Raw genomic sequence first — 18,250 nt, 5'->3', positions numbered from 1 at the left:
AAGCTGATTCCGTTATTGTTGTAAGTTAGTCACCAACATATGCGCCCACTTCTTAAGTTTTACGTATCATTCCAGTGACGATCTTTTCCAACAGGGCGAGCACTACTTTATCTCCACTCCTCTCACCTGTTTTGGTTATTTGTCAAGAATGTGAAACTGACTGTTGATGTTTTAAAGCATCGGATGTAAAATTGAGTGCAGTAATGTGTACATACACAGATGCACCATTGGTTCTCTGTCAAAGTTATTCAAATGATCTTAAGAGAACAAAGCGTGGCATTCACTGTACCAGTTACATCTACACATACTTCCACTATCTCCTGCAGGCAGCATTAATAAATAGAACAATGGTGTAGAAACAGGAGTTAAGAACATCCTATTGAATACATTAAGAGCAACTGATTGATTATTAATTGAAAAAATATCCATCAACAGCAAATACCCTGTCAACCAATCAGCAACAAAGGCATTTGTGGATATGTTATATTGATATGCAGTGTAACGTGGCATATTTTTTGGGTTAAAAAGGACAACTCAGGATATAAGATTAAGAATGACTGACCGACCTAGCAACTTAAAATGAGGAAAAAGGGTCAATAGAAAGAAATGTATGAATATCCATCCCATGCTACAACAAACAAAGTGGGCCTGATCTACTAAAGGTTTGAATGCATTAAAACACATGCAAACTTGATAGCACACGCAAGCACATCTATTAAACTTGTGTGCAGAGGACTGCATCTCTTAAATGAGCAAAAGAAGGAGGGTAATCTATTTAGCGAGTCTGTCTTCAAGTACTGTATCTCCTCCTCCCAGTATTGTGGGTGTTCTGATAATCAGTTTCTGACACATTAAATGTGTTATGACTAGGGATGTGCTAATTAATTGGTCAACCATCAGTATCCGACAATTTTCTTGAAAAGTATGTATCCTGCTGATTAATGCTTTTAAATGCTGATAAGATTTATTTTTAGTTCCCCGGTTAACAAGTTACAGTAGCAGCCAATGTGGAGCCACTCAACTCATAATACCGTATTTTTCGGACTATAAGTCGCAGTATTTTTTGGACAGGGGTAAGACATATACTCAGGAGCGACCTATGTGTGAAATTATTAACACATTACCGTAAAATATCAAATAATATTATTTAGCTCATTCACGTAAGAGACTAGACGTATAAGATTTCATGGGATTTAGCGATTAGGAGTGACAGATTGTTTGGTAAACGTATAGCATGTTCTATATGTTATAGTTATTGTCAGGACTATGACATGGATTGGTTTTGCTCCTTCGACGCAGAGGGATTACTGGACGAGCCAGGCATGAATTCAGGTACATGATGATAATTTATTAATACACTAAATACAAAAATAATCAAAACAAAGGGCGCTCACAAGGAGGTATATTACTAGACTACAAAATACAAACAGGAAACAAAAACACTTGCACGATGGAATGAATGAACTATGAACATAAACAGCAAGATGGCATGACTGTAAACAACTAAAACAAAACACTTACTGTGACAAAAAAACAGGAGGCAAGAATAGCAAGGTGCGTGGCAGGTGATCGTGGGCATGGAGAATGAGTAGCATATGTAGGCAATGCAATAGCAGGCATGAAGGCAGAAAGCAAATAGCAAAGTTCCCAGGACGAGGACAGAAACAAAATGGTATAAATAGCAGCTATGATGATTAGAAACAGGTGTGGGACTGAGGGCTGGGCGTGACTTGGAGACCAGGTGGAAACTATTGGGTTACTATGGAAACAAACAAAACCAGGAAGTGTAAAACGGGAAACAAGAGTCCAAAAACAAAACAAACATGATCAAACTTAAAACTGAATTACAGGCATGACAGTGCCCCCCCATTAAGGACATATTCCAGATGTCCAAAAAGAAAACAATGATCAAGAGTCATGGGAAGGCGGGAGGGGGGCATGGTGGTGGGTCGCCAGTCCACGTGTCCCCGTATCCACCGGGGCATAGTCAGGTGGCGGCGACGCGTAGAAGCCCGCTGTACCTGACGAGGTGGGCGACCCGGGAACGGCCATGTCCGAGGTCGACGAGAAGGTCGACACCCTTGGCGTGGCGAACGACCACGTAGTGGCCAATGAGGAGTTTGGCGCCCTTGGCGTGGCAGACCACTATGTAGTGGCCACATCCGGAACCGCCGATGAGGTCGGTGCCCTTGGCATGACGGACGACCACGTAGTAGCCACACCCGTGGCCGACGGGTGTGGGAGGCGGACGCGTCGTCATCGTGGCAGGCGTTGGCACTCGGCGTGGACTTGGGCTTGGCGGTCGACTTGGGCTTGGCATCGTGGAGCTGCGACTGGCGGCGCTTGGTGTCGTGGAGCTGCGACTGGCGGCGCTTGGCGTCGTGGAGCTGCGACTGGCGGCGCTTGGCGTCGTGGACTTTGACGTGGGGCTGGACGTGGAGTTTGACGTGGGGCTGGACGTGAACTTTGACGTGGGGCTGGACGTGAACTTTGACGTGGGGCTGGACGTGAACTTTGACGTGGGGCTGGACGTGAACTTTGACGTGGGGCTGGACGTGAACTTTGACGTGGGGCTGGACGTGGACTTTGACTTGGGGCTGGACGTGGACTTTGACTCGGGGCTGGACTTGGACTTTGACTTGGGGCTGGACTTGGACTTTGACTTGGGGCTGGACTTGGACTTTGACTTGGGGCTGGACTTGGACTTTGACTTGGGGCTGGACTTGGACTTTGACTTGGGGCTGGACGTGGACTTTGACTTGGGGCTGGACGTGGACTTTGACTTGGGGCTGGACGTGGACTTTGACTTGGGGCTGGACGTGGACTTTGGCTTGGGGCTGGACGTGGACTTTGGCTTGGGGCTGGACGTGGACTTTGACCTGGACGTGGACTTTGACCTGGACTTTGACTTGGAGCTGGTCGCAGAGCTAGCGTCGTCATCGTGGCAGGCGTTGGCGTTTGGCGTGGACTTGGGCTTGGCGGTCGACTTGGGCTTGGGCTTGCCGGTCGACTTGGGCTTGGCGTCGTGGAGCTGCGACTGGCGGCGCTTGGTGTCGTGGAGCTGCGACTGGCGGCGCTTGGCGTCGTGGAGCTGCGACTGGCGGCGCTTGGCGTCGTGGACTTTGACGTGGGGCTGGACGTGGACTTTGACGTGGGGCTGGACGTGGACTTTGACGTGGGGCTGGACGTGGACTTTGACTTGGGGCTGGACGTGGACTTTGACTTGGGGCTGGACTTGGACTTTGAATTGGGGCTGGACTTGGACTTTGACTTGGGGCTGGATGGGGACTTTGACTTGGGGCTGGACGTGGACTTTGGCTTGGGGCTGGACGTGGACTTTGGCTTGGGGCTGGACGTGGACTTTGACCTGGACGTGGGCTTTGACCTGGACGTGGACTTTGACCTGGACTTTGACTTGGAGCTGGTCGCGGAGCTAGCGTCGTCATCGTGGCAGGCGTTGGCGCTCGGCGTGGACTTGGGCTTGGCGGTCGACTTGGGCTTGGGCTTGGCGGTCGACTTGGGCTTGGCGTCGTGGAGCTGCGACTGGCGGCGCTTGGCGTCGTGGACTTTGATGTGGGGCTGGACGTGGACTTTGACGTGGGGCTGGACGTGGACTTTGACGTGGGGCTGGACGTGGACTTTGACTTTGGGCTGGACGTGGACTTTGACTTTGGGCTGGACGTGGACTTTGACTCGGAGCTGGACGTGGACTTTGACTTGGGGCTGGACTTGGACTTTGACTTGGACGTGGACTTTGACCTGGACGTGGACTTTGACCTGGACTTTGACTTAGAGCTGGTCGCGGAGCTAGCGTCGTCATCGTGGCAGGCGTTGGCGCTCGGCGTGGACTTGGGCTTGGCGGTCGACTTGGGCTTGGGCTTGGCGGTCGACTTGGGCTTGGCGTCGTGGAGCTGCGACTGGCGGCGCTTGGCGTCGTGGACTTTGATGTGGGGCTGGACGTGGACTTTGACGTGGGGCTGGACGTGGACTTTGACGTGGGGCTGGACGTGGACTTTGACGTGGGGCTGGACGTTGACTTTGACTTTGGGCTGGACGTGGACTTTGACTCGGAGCTGGACGTGGACTTTGACTTGGGGCTGGACTTGGACTTTGACTTGGGGCTGGATGTGGACTTTGGCTTGGGGCTGGACGTGGACTTTGACCTGGACTTTGACTTGGAGCTGGTCGCGGAGCTAGCCGTGGACTTGGTCGCGGTGCTAGCCGTGGACTTGGTTGTGGTGCTAGCCGTGGAGCAGGTCGTGGTGCTAGCCTTGGACTTGGACTTGGTGCTAGCATCAGACCTGAACTTGGAGCGAGCCGTGGACCTGGACTTGGTGCTGGTGGAGGTGGCCTTGCTGGAAGCTGTGGCTTAGCAGGCCGAAAGACTGGTGGTGAGGGATGTGCTGGTCGCTGTGGCTTAGCAGGCTGAAAGACTGGTGGAGGCGGAAGTGCTGGAGGCTGTGGCCTGGCACCGCACTGGGCAGAACCAACCAAACAAACCCCAGCCCCAGGAGGAGGGCAGAATATTCCCCTTTAAATTGTCCATATAGTCTTTTTTCTTTGGTCTTGGTTTGATTGTGTGAGGAAAAAAAAATTCTTGTGACGTGGGTGGGGCTTGAGTCTTGGGAGGCATGGCATGAAATTCAGATGGCTGTGATTGATGTGATCTATTGTGCAAAATCATTTGTTGATAATAATTTATCAATGTTATGGGGTTTGAGTCTTCTGATGGAGGTGGATGATTAACTGTGAAAGTCTTGAAAAAAAAATCCTGGTCTGGGATGTCATTTGTCGACGGTGGCGTGAAGTTGTCATGGAGAGTCCGGCCAGCATGCGGTCAACTTCCGCCCTGAGTGGGAGGAGCTTGCTGGCGCGACACTTTCTTTCCGCACGTGGAAGCCTTCCCTGACATCCTACGTCGAGGGCGACGCTTCCGGGAAGACGGCAACATGTCGTCGTCTTCGGGCCAAATGAAGTCAATGGGGACCTCTTCACCATTTGCCCCCAACGTCAAACTTCTTTGCGCGAGGGAAGAGTAGCGCAGCGTTTCCTCCTGCATCGCGCTCAGCACCGCCAAAGACGCCTCGTCCAAATCTCCTGCGAAGGAGCGCTTTTGCTGGGAACTTTTGTCAGGACTACGACATGGATTGGTTTTGCTCCTTTGACGCAGAGGGATTACAGGACGAGCCAGGCGTGAATTTAGGTACATGATGATAATTTATTAATACACTAAATACAAAAATAATCAAAACAAAGGGCGCTCACAAGGAGGTATATTACTAGACTACATAATACAAACAGAAAACAAAAACACTTGCACGTTGGCATGAATAAACTATGAACAAAAACAGCAAGATGGCATGACTATAAACAACTAACACAAAACACTTACTGTGACAAAAAAAACGGAGGCAAGAAAAGCACGTGCGTGGCGGGTGATCCTGGGCATGGAGAATGAGTAGCATATGTAGGCAATGCAATAGCAGTCATGAAGGCAGAAAGGAAATAGCAAAGTTCCCAGGACGAGGACAGAAACAAAATGGTATAAATAGCAGCTATGATGATTAGAAACAGGTGTGGGACTGAGGGCTGGGCGTGACTTGGAGAAAACCAGGAAGTGTAAAACGGTAAACAAGAGTCCAAAAACAAAACAAACATGATCAAACTTAAAACTGAATTACAGGCATGACAGTTATTTGAATGACTCTTACCATAATATGTTACGTTAACATACCAGGCACCTTCTCAGTTGATTATTTATGCGTCATATAACGTACATTTATTCAACCTGTTGTTCACTATTCTTTATGATTTTAAATTGCCTTTTAAATGTCTATTTTTGGTGTTGGATTTTATCAAATAAATTTCCCCCAAAAATGCGACTTATACTCCAGTGTGACTTATATATGTTTTTTTCCTTCTTTGTTATGCATTTTCGGCAGGTGAGATTTATACTCTGGAGCGACTTATACTCCGAAAAATACGGTAATAGCTTATTTGGGGCAGCGTGGCTCAGGTTGTAGAGCGGCTGTGCCAGTAACTTGAGGGTTCCTGGTTTGATTCCAGCTTCTACCATTCTAGTCATTGTCCTTGGGAAAGACACTTTACCTACTTTGCTCCCAGTTCCTCCTATGCTGGTTTAAATGTATCTTAAAAATGCAGGCAATGCATTTCACAATGTAAAGCGCTATATGAATATAATTCACTTCACATTTCAAACGTACACGCATACATCAAATATTTATAGTATTTTTGTTACAAAATGTCTGAGTAGGAAGAAGCAGAACTTATTTAAAACTACCCCTTTTCCAAGTCATAGCAATTACTAACACATTTGTTCACATCCTATAAATGATAAGTATTACATTTCTCAATAATTAGTTAAATAAAAACAAGTTTAAAAAAGTTTTAGATCGAGCCAGACTGAAGTGAAATGTTTAAAAATTTTACCACCCAAGGACCAACAAAAATAAAAACATTTGAGATCAGTGGAGTCGGAACTATGCCCGCATATGTGGGTATTATCTTGCCCATTTTAACATGAACATCCTGTCGGCTGACAGGAGTGAATGAAGACCATGAACACACAGCGGCTGATGTAGTGCACAAGCTATCCAAAAGAGGATTCTGCCCCTAATGTCTTGCACTTTGTTCACAAAGAAGTTCTAAAATATTTACAGTCATCCTGTATGTACACAGGCACATGGGGAGATTTTCAATAGTGTCAAAAAGGAAATTAGGGTGTTTTTATTATGCAAAACAAAATGTGAAAAGAAAGCTGAGCGAGCGTGTTTTATCATTTCATTCAGCTCCATTATTATTTCTTTAAAATGGAGACTATGCAACTCTAATTTTGTGGCTTTTCACAAACGTTCCACTTTCTGACAGCTTTTCCAAAATATGAAAATGGCTTTATTCATCCATGGACAAAGTTTTTTTTTATGAGATTCTAAAGCAGGGCCATTTAACTACACAATGAAGAGGGCAGCACTTTCCGAGCCCAAGAGCCCAGGGGCAGGACATCCATATTTGGATGTGTCGATTTCTTCACTTTAGAAGTAGTCCTTGCCATCGTGAACGACTGATTAAATACAATAAAATAGTGGTTTCTTCTTTTTAGATTTCCATGTCCTCCCACCCCTTCATTTTTTAATTGTCAGATGTTAGTTGTTTTGAAAATAATAATCTATGTATTTAATTTATTAAATTTAACAGGATTTATGAAAGTTATGCCAACTATAGTCACTGTGGGTTTTGAGTGTAGACTTGAAGATTTGGCAGCTTTTCATTGAGATAGCGATGATAGGTTTGTGCGCGAAGGTGGGTCCTCCTTCCCGTCTGTTTTATCAAAGTTTCAGTAGATGGACATGAGGATGACCTTCTATCAGGACATGAGGATGACCTTCTATCAAAGCGTTACTATCCAAAGGCTGAAGATGACGGTGTGTCCACAGCTAATTAACTTAATGATCCATGGAGTCTGCAATATCAACAATGTATAAAAGCGCTCAGTGATTATGAATAGACAAAAGAGTTTTGATCAATGCTTTTTAAAATAGTGATAATGTTTAATCCACCTGTTTTAAAAAAATATTTTTACCACAATATTTTTAATTGTGTGTCACTACATTGTAAGAATATTGATAGTTTGCATCATTTTGTAATTATTGTTTAGAAGTTTAATATACATATCGTGAATGTAAGTTGCATCATTAGTGTGTTTTTGATACATTTCAGAAATGTAACCATTCTTAGTGGTTAAGAAACATTACTTTAGGTTTCTTCTTGCGATCTTTGAACTATATAATTAATCATGCTCAAGTGACAATACACTGTGAAAATGTACATGTATGTATCATCAAGGAGTACTTTTTAAACTGTGAGTCGTAGGCACAAGTCTACAATGCATAATGGTATTGCACAGCTTTCGATCCCGGACTCTCTTATTCCATACACATATCTTACTAACAGTTTCAACTTTATTCTCCTTTAATTTGTGTTTGACTGAAAGTAAAGGTATTACACATACACATAAGATAATATATTTGTTGTAATGAAAAAAACAAGGAAATTATCAGGGAGAATAATAGCCAAAAACGGACACATTCTGGGTATGCAGTGGCAACCAATCCAACTTTGTTTATAAAGCGCTTACATACAAAAATGAGAGTCAAGCTTTGAGGCTTAACTTTAAATTAAAGTTTATTACGAACACGCAAACCGTTACAATGCGATCCTACACATAGTTCTCGTATTTCCATTTTCTCATGGAAATTACAAACACATTTGTTCTCTTTCACAATTTGTAACACAATTTAAATATATGAATAATAAATCCAAACCCTGTTTCCATATGAGTTGGGAAATTGTGTTAGATGTAAATATAAACTGAATACAATGATTTGCAGATCCTTTTCAACCCATATTCAATTGAATGCACTACAAAGACAAGATATTTGATGTTCATACTCATAAATTCTTTATTGCAGTGAAACGTACAAATAACCAAATATTAACATTGCTGTATGTATACTTTTGACCCAACAGATTTGGTCACATTTTCAGTAGACCCATAATAAATTCATAAAAGAACCAAACTTCATGAATGCTTTTAGTGACCAACAAGTATGTGCTCCAATCACTCTATCACAAAAAATAAGTGTTACAGAAATTATTGGAAACTCAAGACAACCATGACATTATGTTCTTTACAGGTGTATGTAAACTTTTGATCACAACTGTACACTTGCAATGTAAATTTAGGTAATGCTTAACAGTACTGGGAGTCAAACTAGCACTGTACTTAGCTATCTCTGTGTACATTTGCAAAGTATATTTGTATACACAAAATCTAATTCTTCCTAGTTAAATGATTTTTATGACACACGTACACCTTGCACATTTGTACACATCACGGATAAGTTATGAACTTTTATTTTTTTACTACTGCAAGCAATCCATGTGCATGTACTTTGTCCTTCTTTTAGTTACTATTTTCAGTATCTTCATGGTTTTATTTTTTATCGAAAACAACAATATTACAAACTATATTTTAATGCACATACACATACACAGTTCAAGACGTTTCTAATTTTAGACCGCACGCACATTTATTTTACAATGTTTAGGTTTTTAATCTTATTCTTAGGTATCAATTAGACTTAGACAAACTTTAATGATCCACAAGGGAAATTGTTTAGTTCAAATAGGCTATATGCCTAAGACCTGAGTGTTTCCAACATTTCTTTATGGAATAAATAAATAATTTAAATTTTAAGGTATTTTATGCATATTCATTAAGGTAAAGGTTCTTATTTTAACCTCTACGAGCTATTTACAGTATCTACCTACTTTTATGCATCAGGAAGTTTTTTAAAAGCGTAATCAACAAGAAAATAAGCTTTTCTTTGCGACATTTTCCTATTTTAAACACAACAAACAAACAGATTATATATTATATAAGTATATATATTTTTGCTTTAACAACAAACTATTTTTCAACACCACTTTTAACTATATCGCAAATAATCCATCCATTCATCCATTTTCTTCCCACATGACCTTCGCAAAGCGCGCCAATGCACGCTTATATGACAGTCTACTGCTCCATGAGTCTCTATTGTGTGCGCGCTTGGGTCTCGAGTTGTCGTGTAGACCCGACTACACATCACTCAAAAAGTTATATTGTCCAAGTCACAACACTGTGACATTGTTTTTTTGAGATCAAGCTTACTCCCGCTGTCAGCGTGCAGGTGCGTCCTCGTTCTCTTGGCCAGAGAGAGAGAGAGGGACGTACTGGTCCTCAAATGACGACGTGATAAGAGCAGACTCTCACATATACATATATATATTCTTGCGGTGTGTTTATAAAATGTTGGAGGGTTTTGAAGTTGTTTTAAAGGCCTACTGAAACCCACTACTACTACCATGCAGTCTGATAGTTTATATATCAATGATGAAATCTTAACATTGCAACAAATGCCAATACTTACTAAAGTGCAATTTTAAATTTCGCGCCAAAAAATCCTGCTGAAAACGTCTCGGTATGATGACACGTCACGGATTGTAGAGGACATTTTGTTCCAGCATCGTGCCCAGCTATTAATCGTCTGTTTTCATCGCAAAATTCCACAGTATACTGGACACCTGTGTTGCTGAATCTTTTGCAATTTGTTCAATGAACAATGGAGACATCAAAGAAGAAAGCTGTAGGTGGGAAGCGGTGTATTGCAGCCGCCTTTGGCAACACAAACACAGCCGGTGTTTCATTGTATACATTTCCGAACGATGACAGTCAAGCTTTACTATGGAACAGAGATGTCAAGCGAACACGGTTGGATTGGACCACACACACAAAGTACAGTGTATTATGCAGCGATCATTTCGAAAAATAAATGACATTTTACCATTCTGTATTCTGAAAGCGATCTACGTAGTGTGCTACTCCAGCATCAATATCAGCAGCGTCCTCCTGACCGTCACCATCAGCGTCGGGTTCAAAGCGGTATGGCTCCATCCCTTATTGCGGTTGGGCCTGGCCTAGTGGTCCTGCCACCCCCACGGCTACCCCGGCTGCCACGGCGCCTCTCACAGCATCTTCCCTATCTGAATCGCTCCCACTGCCCTCTAGTCCTTTTTTTTTTTTCTAGTCTTTCACTCTCGTTTTCTCATCCACGAATCTTTCATCCTCGCTCAAATTAATGGGGAAATCGTTGCTTTCTCGGTCCGAATCGCTCTCGCTGCTGGTGGCCATGATTGTAAACAATGTTCAGCTGTGAGGAGCTCCACAACCCGTGACGTCACGCGCAAATCCTCTGCGACTTCTGGTACAGGCAAGGCTTTTTTATCAGCACCAAACGTTGCAAACTTTATCGTGGATGTTCTCTACTAAATCCTTTCAGCAAAAATATGACAATATCGCGAAATGATCAAGTATGACATAGAATGGAGCTGCTATCCCCGTTTAAATAAAAAAATCGCATTTCAGTAGGCCTTTAAAAGGCTTTGAAAGCTACAACAGTAACTCCCATTAGCCGCAGTTTGCAAGCGTTTTTTTTTTTTTTTCTTATATATATAATCTTTAGAATCCTTAAAAAAAAGACGTGTATTTGTGTCTGTTATGATTGTAAGCGATAGGCAAAATTTCAAAAAAAGTGCAGATGTTAGGTGATCAACGATTGGTATCGGAATTGGCAGCATAAATCCCTGATCGGAACATCTTTTTTTGAGACACAGTTAAAGAGACGCAATCCTCAGCATACAAGCTAAGTAGTGGTGCACTATCAAATTTGCATGATTTTTAGTAAACAAATAACCTTAGAAAATTAGGCCCTGTTTGTGTTAACAAGTGGAAGTACACAAAGTCCCATTATAATGTGTTTATGAGTGACCGAACAGGCAGTGCTAATTCGACTTGTGTCAGGCAGTCACAAATAACTATATGTATGTAAAGATAATAATTCAATGGTAGAGTTTAGATGGGTGAGATAGGGAAAAACTAATTGGATTCATTTAAGGTGGTAATTCAAACATTTTTATCTAAACTCCAATACATGAATACAATGAGAGTCATTGTCAAGGACTGTTGTCTGCCTGCATATGGAAAGTCTGAGAAGATCGTAGCGGACGCATTCATACCGCAATTCCAGTAGATTTTTGGGGGTTTATTTCACTACACATCTATCCCAGGAGCTTTTCAGGATAGGTTGACCATTTTGCGTACCAGCGGTCTTTTCCATCTACTCTCATTTCAATTCCATTGTTGTAGTTATGTCCATTGCATCTGCATCAAATAACTTAATTCTGTACAAATCTCTTCTTTAAAAATACATCATCATTATTGTGTTCAAAACTACTGTATATCAGTGTCAAAGCCTTAACACATTTATCAGTGGTGTCTTTAGCTTTGGAAATCGTTGTGATGTTTACTTTTTCAAAATTTTTTGTCCGAACAACACGAGCAACTTGGGAAGGCCAAGCAAATAAAACAAAAAGCTGTTTGGCCATCTGCTTGTTAATTTGGCTTCACATTTGCTGGCGAAAGCAATTAAGCTACACAGCACGACAGCACTTATTCTTGAGGCAATTGTAAGTTCTTGCTGATCGATCCTACAGAATGAGTCTGCGCCATGTTCTACATACTGTATGAGCGTTACCACTCCTTGACAGTTAGTTTCTACCAGAGGTGTAGCAGCATGTAAAAGAAACTCGGCGTAAGTGTAGCCAGGTCTTAATTTGTGAACTTACTCGTTAAGGTGATAGAAGCGCTCCTGCCAGTTGGAAGACCGAGCGACATTTCCACTCTTATTCAGTAGTTTGATGCCATAGAAGTCCAACATTAGGGAATAAGCTGCCAAGAACCTTCGCTTGGCTTCTCGAGTGCTTTGGAATTCCTAAGAAGAGTAAAATGATGCTCATTTATTTTTTTTGTTTGTAATTAATTCAAAGTGTCCAAAAATGTCAAAATATGAATTATCATGTCGTGTGTGTGTGCTCCTTACTTTAATCTCATCCTGAGTCAGTTCATGTGCGTAGAAGTTGAGCCCTTGTTCTCGTAATGGGAAGAGCCTTCCACACGGAAATTAATTTTCACATAAATGCAAAGAAAAAAATACGAATTTGTTCGCAAACTAAGTACGAATCATCAAGAGATATATCAGTCATTTGGAGCTTGCTGTGGAGTTACAATTTCATGTTTTGTGTGTCTCACCATTGAATGTAGGTGTGATTGTGCTCCAGCTTGTCATAGTCACCTCGCCACCCCGTCAAAATCTCCTCTACATAAATACCTGACAAGAAACAGGGCATTATTAGTTGCTACACACATTTAGCAGTGTGTGATGAAGCAGTTTATTAATCTGCTAGTCTTTCCAATACACTCAACCACATGTGTGCACACTTCCTTGTGGTCTAGACCAGGGGTGCCCATTACGTCGATCGCGAGCTACCGGTCGATCGCGGAGGGTGTGTCAGTCGATCGCAAGCCAGGCATTAAAAAAATAGACATAAAAATGAGCAATAATCATTCTTCACCAAGACTTCACTTTCGTCTTTTGTTTGACATTCTCTGCACCAGAGGATCTTGTGAAATGATGCTGGCTGCTGCAAGCTCATTATTAAGAAAAAAATCACTGACACGGAGAGAAACACTTTTTATTTCAACAGACCTTTGGGCCGTACCTGCTGTTGAAACTCTAAAAACCGACTGCACAGTTCCTGTCTTCACCATAAGACCTGCTTCATCCTGCCTGTGCTAACAAAATAAGAGTCTCAGAAAGCTAGCGTGCACAAGCTAGCAAGCTACGGAGTTTGATGCCAATGTATTTCTTATAAAGTTGTTGCACCTTTCCTGCTTCCGGCGCCTAGCCCGTTGTCAAGAGCCGCAGGGGAGACACTTCTCCAGGGCCGATGGATTCTCGGTGCAACACCCTTCACTTTACCCGGCAGTGGGTCTTCACAATTCCGGACTCCAGGGCAAAATGACGAGTCCAGCGATTAGTTGCAAATCGCGGCTTTTTATTTACGTCTTGCACACAGTCAAAATCCCACACAAAAACACTACCCACTCCCCCGCTCTCAGCGACCACTTCCTCTCCTCTCTCGCCCACACACTCACTGACGTCACTCACCTGCTGTCACACATTTAAGGGCCACACACACATATGCTACTCTCATAACTAAGTGTTTAAAAATGAGTATGCAAGTTGGACAAATGAGATGCCAAATCCAATCCAGAAATGAGGACTTTTTTTCTCCTCCATTTGAAAATGCAGACGTTATCAGCACCACTGTCTGATTGTAATCAATGCAAGTCATCAGAATCAGGTAATACACCAACTTATATGCTTGTCTTCATGAAAAAAAGGAATCTATATGTGTTAAACATGCTTCTATTATCATTAAACACCATTAACTTGTTAACAAAAATGTCTGTTTCTTAAATAAATAAATATGAATTATAAATATAAATGAGGTAGATCTCCTCGACTTGGTCAATTGAAAAGTAGCTCGCCTGCAGAAAAAGTATGGGCAGCCCTGCCATAGTGTGTCAAATAAAGTGGCAGGAATGTTTAGGATAAACAAACACGCTTACTAAAATTGAACTCAAACATAAGGTAAACTGTTCTAATCATATTTTTCACAATTAACAACTTTTTCTAAGTGCAAAAAATTGTGCAAGAATATCTACTCTTTCGAGCAAATATTTAAAAGAATGACTTGCAGTTAATGTCTTTAAAGTTCAATGTCCCCACCATTCCGGTCCTGTGCTGTGCAGAGGATGCTGCAAATGAAAATTGCTGCTACCACATAAACACTACAAGATCATAAGCAAATCCAAAAATAAAATTCTACAAATGCACACAAACTCCCAAACACTGAATGAGGGAAATGCTGCAAGTCTACAGAATATTAGGAAGTTAACCAGGCTCCCAAGGGCACCAGACTTAGAATAGAATAAATACTGTAGAACGCTTTATTGTCGTCAATCATGAGAGTATTCGGGCACTACAGAGACTTACCTGAGATTTGATTTGTCTTTAAAGGCGACCAATGATAAGTTTTCTTCTTTTCTGATTCATAAATTTTGTTATAATGTTTGATACTCAAGCGTCAAATATGAAGGTTCATGCTTTTGACCGTGAGCTTACACCGACATGTGACCTGCAGTGACATAAATGCTGGTGAAAGCAGCATCTCTTGATGTTTTTTATCCATTTGAGAGTCTGCACATGTCTTCAATATATTTTTTTTAAGTACTTCAGATAAAGATAGTTTCTGAGGGGCTAGGGCTGGGTAAAATAACCAGTTTGATTGATATATTTTCATTTTTAGCAATATCGATTCACAAGGCTTAGCTCCCCACTCGGGTTGTACAGTATACCGATACTAATAAAAAAATGTGGTTTTAATTAATTGGAAACGGTGATATATTGCCTTTGAAAAATACCGGTACTGTTTTTCAACTGCATTATGCTGTGCGACGGTGACTACAGAGCCAAGGTGCAAGATGTTGAGTGTGTCAAAACGTACACACAAAGGGCAGTGGGTATATTAGTTTTGGAGGACACAACCGGACCCGTTCATCACTCTACTGCGCAGTACACAGTGCACACTCGACCTCTCTCTCTCTTTACTCGCCCACTCACTCACTGACGTCACTCACCCAACACATTGACATTCTCGCAAACACACATACGCTACTCTCATAACCGTTAACCAGCTACCCTGCTGTGCACATGTGAATACGTAGACGCGCACGCAGCTGCTTGGCTTGTTGCTAAATATGAGCCGAGTTAAGACCGCTCAATTAGCTTCAACTAATGCAAGTGAAATGACTGAATTTTGTAACACCCATCCATCCATCCATCATCTTCCGCTTATCCGAGGTCGGGTCGCGGGGGCAACAGCCTAAGCAGGGAAACCCAGACTTCCCTCTCCCCAGCCACTTCGTCTAGCTCTTCCCGGGGGATCCCAAGGCGTTCCCAGGCCAGCCGGGAGACATAGTCTTCCCAACGTGTCCTGGGTCTTCCCCGTGGCCTCCTACCGGTTGGACGTGCCCTAAACACCTCCCTAGGAAGGCGTTCGGGTGGCATCCTGACCAGATGCCCAAACCACCTCATCTGGCTCCTCTCGATGTGAAGGAGCAGTGGCTTTACTTTGAGTTCCTCCCGGATGGCAGAGCTTCTCACCCTATCTCTAAGGGAGAGCCCCGCCTCACGGCGGAGGAAACTCATTTCGGCCGCTTGTACCCGTGATCTTATCCTTTCGGTCATGACCCAAAGCTCATGACCATAGGTGAGGATGGGAACGTAGATCGACCGGTAAATTGAGAGCTTTGCCTTCCGGCTCAGCTCCTTCTTCACCACAACGGATCGGTACAAAGTCCGCATTACTGAAGACGCCGCACCGATCCGCCTGTCGATCTCACGATCCACTCTTCCCTCACTCGTGAACAAGACTCCTAGGTACTTGAACTCCTCCACTTGGGGCAGGGTCTTCCCCCCAACCCGGAGATGGCATTCCACCCTTTTCCGGGCGAGAACCATGGACTCGGACTTGGAGGAGCTGATTCTCATTCCGGTCGCTTCACACTCGGCTGCGAATCGATCCAGCGAGAGCTGAAGATCCCGGTCAGATGAAGCCATCAGGACCACATCATCTGCAAAAAGCAGAGACCTAATCCTGCGGTTACCAAACCGGAACCCCTCAACGCCTTGACTGCGCCTAGAAATTCTGTCCATAAAAGTTATGAACAGAATCAGTGACAAAGGACAGCTTTGGCGGAGTCCAACCCTCACTGGAAATGTGTTTGACTTACTGCCGGCAATGCGGACCAAGGTCTGGCACTGATCGTACAGGGAGAGGACCGCCACAATAAGACAGTCCGATACCCCATACTCTCTGAGCACTCCCCACAGGACTTCCTGAGGGACACGGTCGAATGCTTTCTCCAAGTCCACAAAGCACATGTAGACTGGTTGGGCAAACTCCCATGCACCCTCAAGAACCCTGCCGAGAGTATAGAGCTGGTCCACAGTTCCACGACCAGGACGAAAACCACACTGTTCCTCCTGAATCAGAGGTTCGACTATCCGGCGTAGCCTCCTCTCCAGTACACCTGAATAAACCTTACCGGGAAGGCTGAGGAGTGTGATCCCACGATAGTTGGAACACACCCTCCGGTCCCCCTTCTTAAAGAGAGGAACCACCACCCCGGTCTGCCAATCCAGAGGTACTGCCCCCGATGTCCACGCGATGCTGCAAAGTCTTGTCAACCAAGACAGCCCCACAGCATCCAGAGCCTTAAGGAACTCCGGGCGGACCCCATCCACCCCTGGGGTCTTGCCACCGAGGAGCTTTTTAACTACCTCAGCCCCAGAAATAGGAGAGTCCACCACAGATTCCCCAGGCACTGCTTCCTCATAGGAAGACGTGTTGGTGGGATTGAGGAGGTCTTCGAAGTATTCCTTCCACCTATCCACAACATCCGCAGTTGAGGTCAGCAGAACACCATCCGCACCATACACGGTGTTGATAGTGCACTGCTTCCCCTTCCTGAGGCGGCGGACGGTGGTCCAGAATCGCTTCGAAGCCGTCCGGAAGTCGTTTTCCATGGCTTACCCGAACTCCTCCCATGTCCGAGTTATTGCCTCCGCGACCGCTGAAGCTGCACACCGCTTGGCCTGTCGGTACCTGTCCACTGCCTCCGGAGTCCTATGAGCCAAAAGGACCCGATAGGACTCCTTCTTCAGTTTGACGGCATCCCTCACCGCTGGTGTCCACCAAGGGGTTTTAGGATTGCCGCCCCGACAGGCACCAACTACCTTGCGGCCACAGCTCCGATCTGCCGTCTCGACAATAGAGGTGCGGAACATGGTCTACTCGGACTCAATGTCCAGCACCTCCCTCGTGACATGTTCAAAGTTCTTCCGGAGGTGGAAATTGAAACTTTGTCTGACAGGAGACTCTGCCAGACGTTCCCAGCAGACCCTCACAATGAGTTTGGGCCTGCCAGGTCTGTCCGGCATCTACCCCCACCATCGCAGCCAACTCACCACCAGGTGGTGATCGGTAGAAAGCTCCGCCCCTCTCTTCGCCCGAGTGTCCAAAACATAAGGCCGCAAATCCGATGACACAACTATAAAGTCGATCATGGAACTGCGGCCTAGGGTGTCCTGGTGCCAAGTGCCCATATGGACACCCTTATGTTTGAACATGGTGTTTGTTATGGACAAACTGTGATGAGCACAAAAGTCCAATAACAAAACACCACTCGGGTTCAGATCCGGGCGGCCATTCTTCCCAATCACGCCTCTCCAGGTTTCACTGTCGTTGCCAACGTGAGCGTTGAAGTCTCCCAGTAGGACAAGGGAATCACCCGGGGGAGCACTTTCCAGTACTCCCTCAAGTGTTCCCAAAAAGGGTGGGTACTCTGAACTGCTGTTTGGTGCGTAAGCACAAACAACAGTCAGGACCCGTCCCCCCGCCCGAAGGCGGAGGGAGGCTACCCTTTCGTCCACCGGGTTGAACTCCAACGTACAGGCTTTGAGCACGGGAGAAACAAGAATTGCCACCCCAGCCCGTAGCCTCTCACTGCCGGCAACGCCAGAGTGGAAGAGGGTCCAATCCCTCTCGAGAGAAGTGGTTCCAGAGCCCTTGCTGTGCGTCGAAGTGAGTCCGACTATATCCAGCCGGAATTTCTCGACTTCGCGCACTAGCTCAGGCTCTTTCCCCCCCAGTGACGTGACGT

The 18,250-nt window shown here is 44.5% G+C and overlaps 1 protein-coding gene across 2 annotated transcripts in view; it reads right to left on the bottom strand.

Moving 5' to 3' along the window:
* ogfrl1 (opioid growth factor receptor-like 1) overlaps positions 1-18,250 on the bottom strand; it is a 49,314-nt gene that overhangs the window by 11,224 nt on the left and 19,840 nt on the right. For both annotated transcript variants that reach the window (XM_061910976.1, XM_061910975.1), the window contains exons 4-6: positions 12,710-12,788; positions 12,501-12,567; positions 12,247-12,392 (exon numbers count right to left, since the gene is read on the bottom strand). In XM_061910976.1, the coding sequence (XP_061766960.1) occupies positions 12,247-12,392; positions 12,501-12,567; positions 12,710-12,788 (292 nt within the window). The remainder of the gene's footprint in view (positions 1-12,246; positions 12,393-12,500; positions 12,568-12,709; positions 12,789-18,250) is intronic.

The sequence above is a fragment of the Nerophis ophidion genome, linkage group LG09 (genome assembly GCF_033978795.1).
Source record: "Nerophis ophidion isolate RoL-2023_Sa linkage group LG09, RoL_Noph_v1.0, whole genome shotgun sequence".
Lineage (NCBI taxonomy): Eukaryota > Metazoa > Chordata > Actinopteri > Syngnathiformes > Syngnathidae > Nerophis > Nerophis ophidion.
The sequence above is the reverse complement of the archived record's forward strand: the minus strand, read 5'-3'. Positions and strand labels throughout refer to the sequence as shown.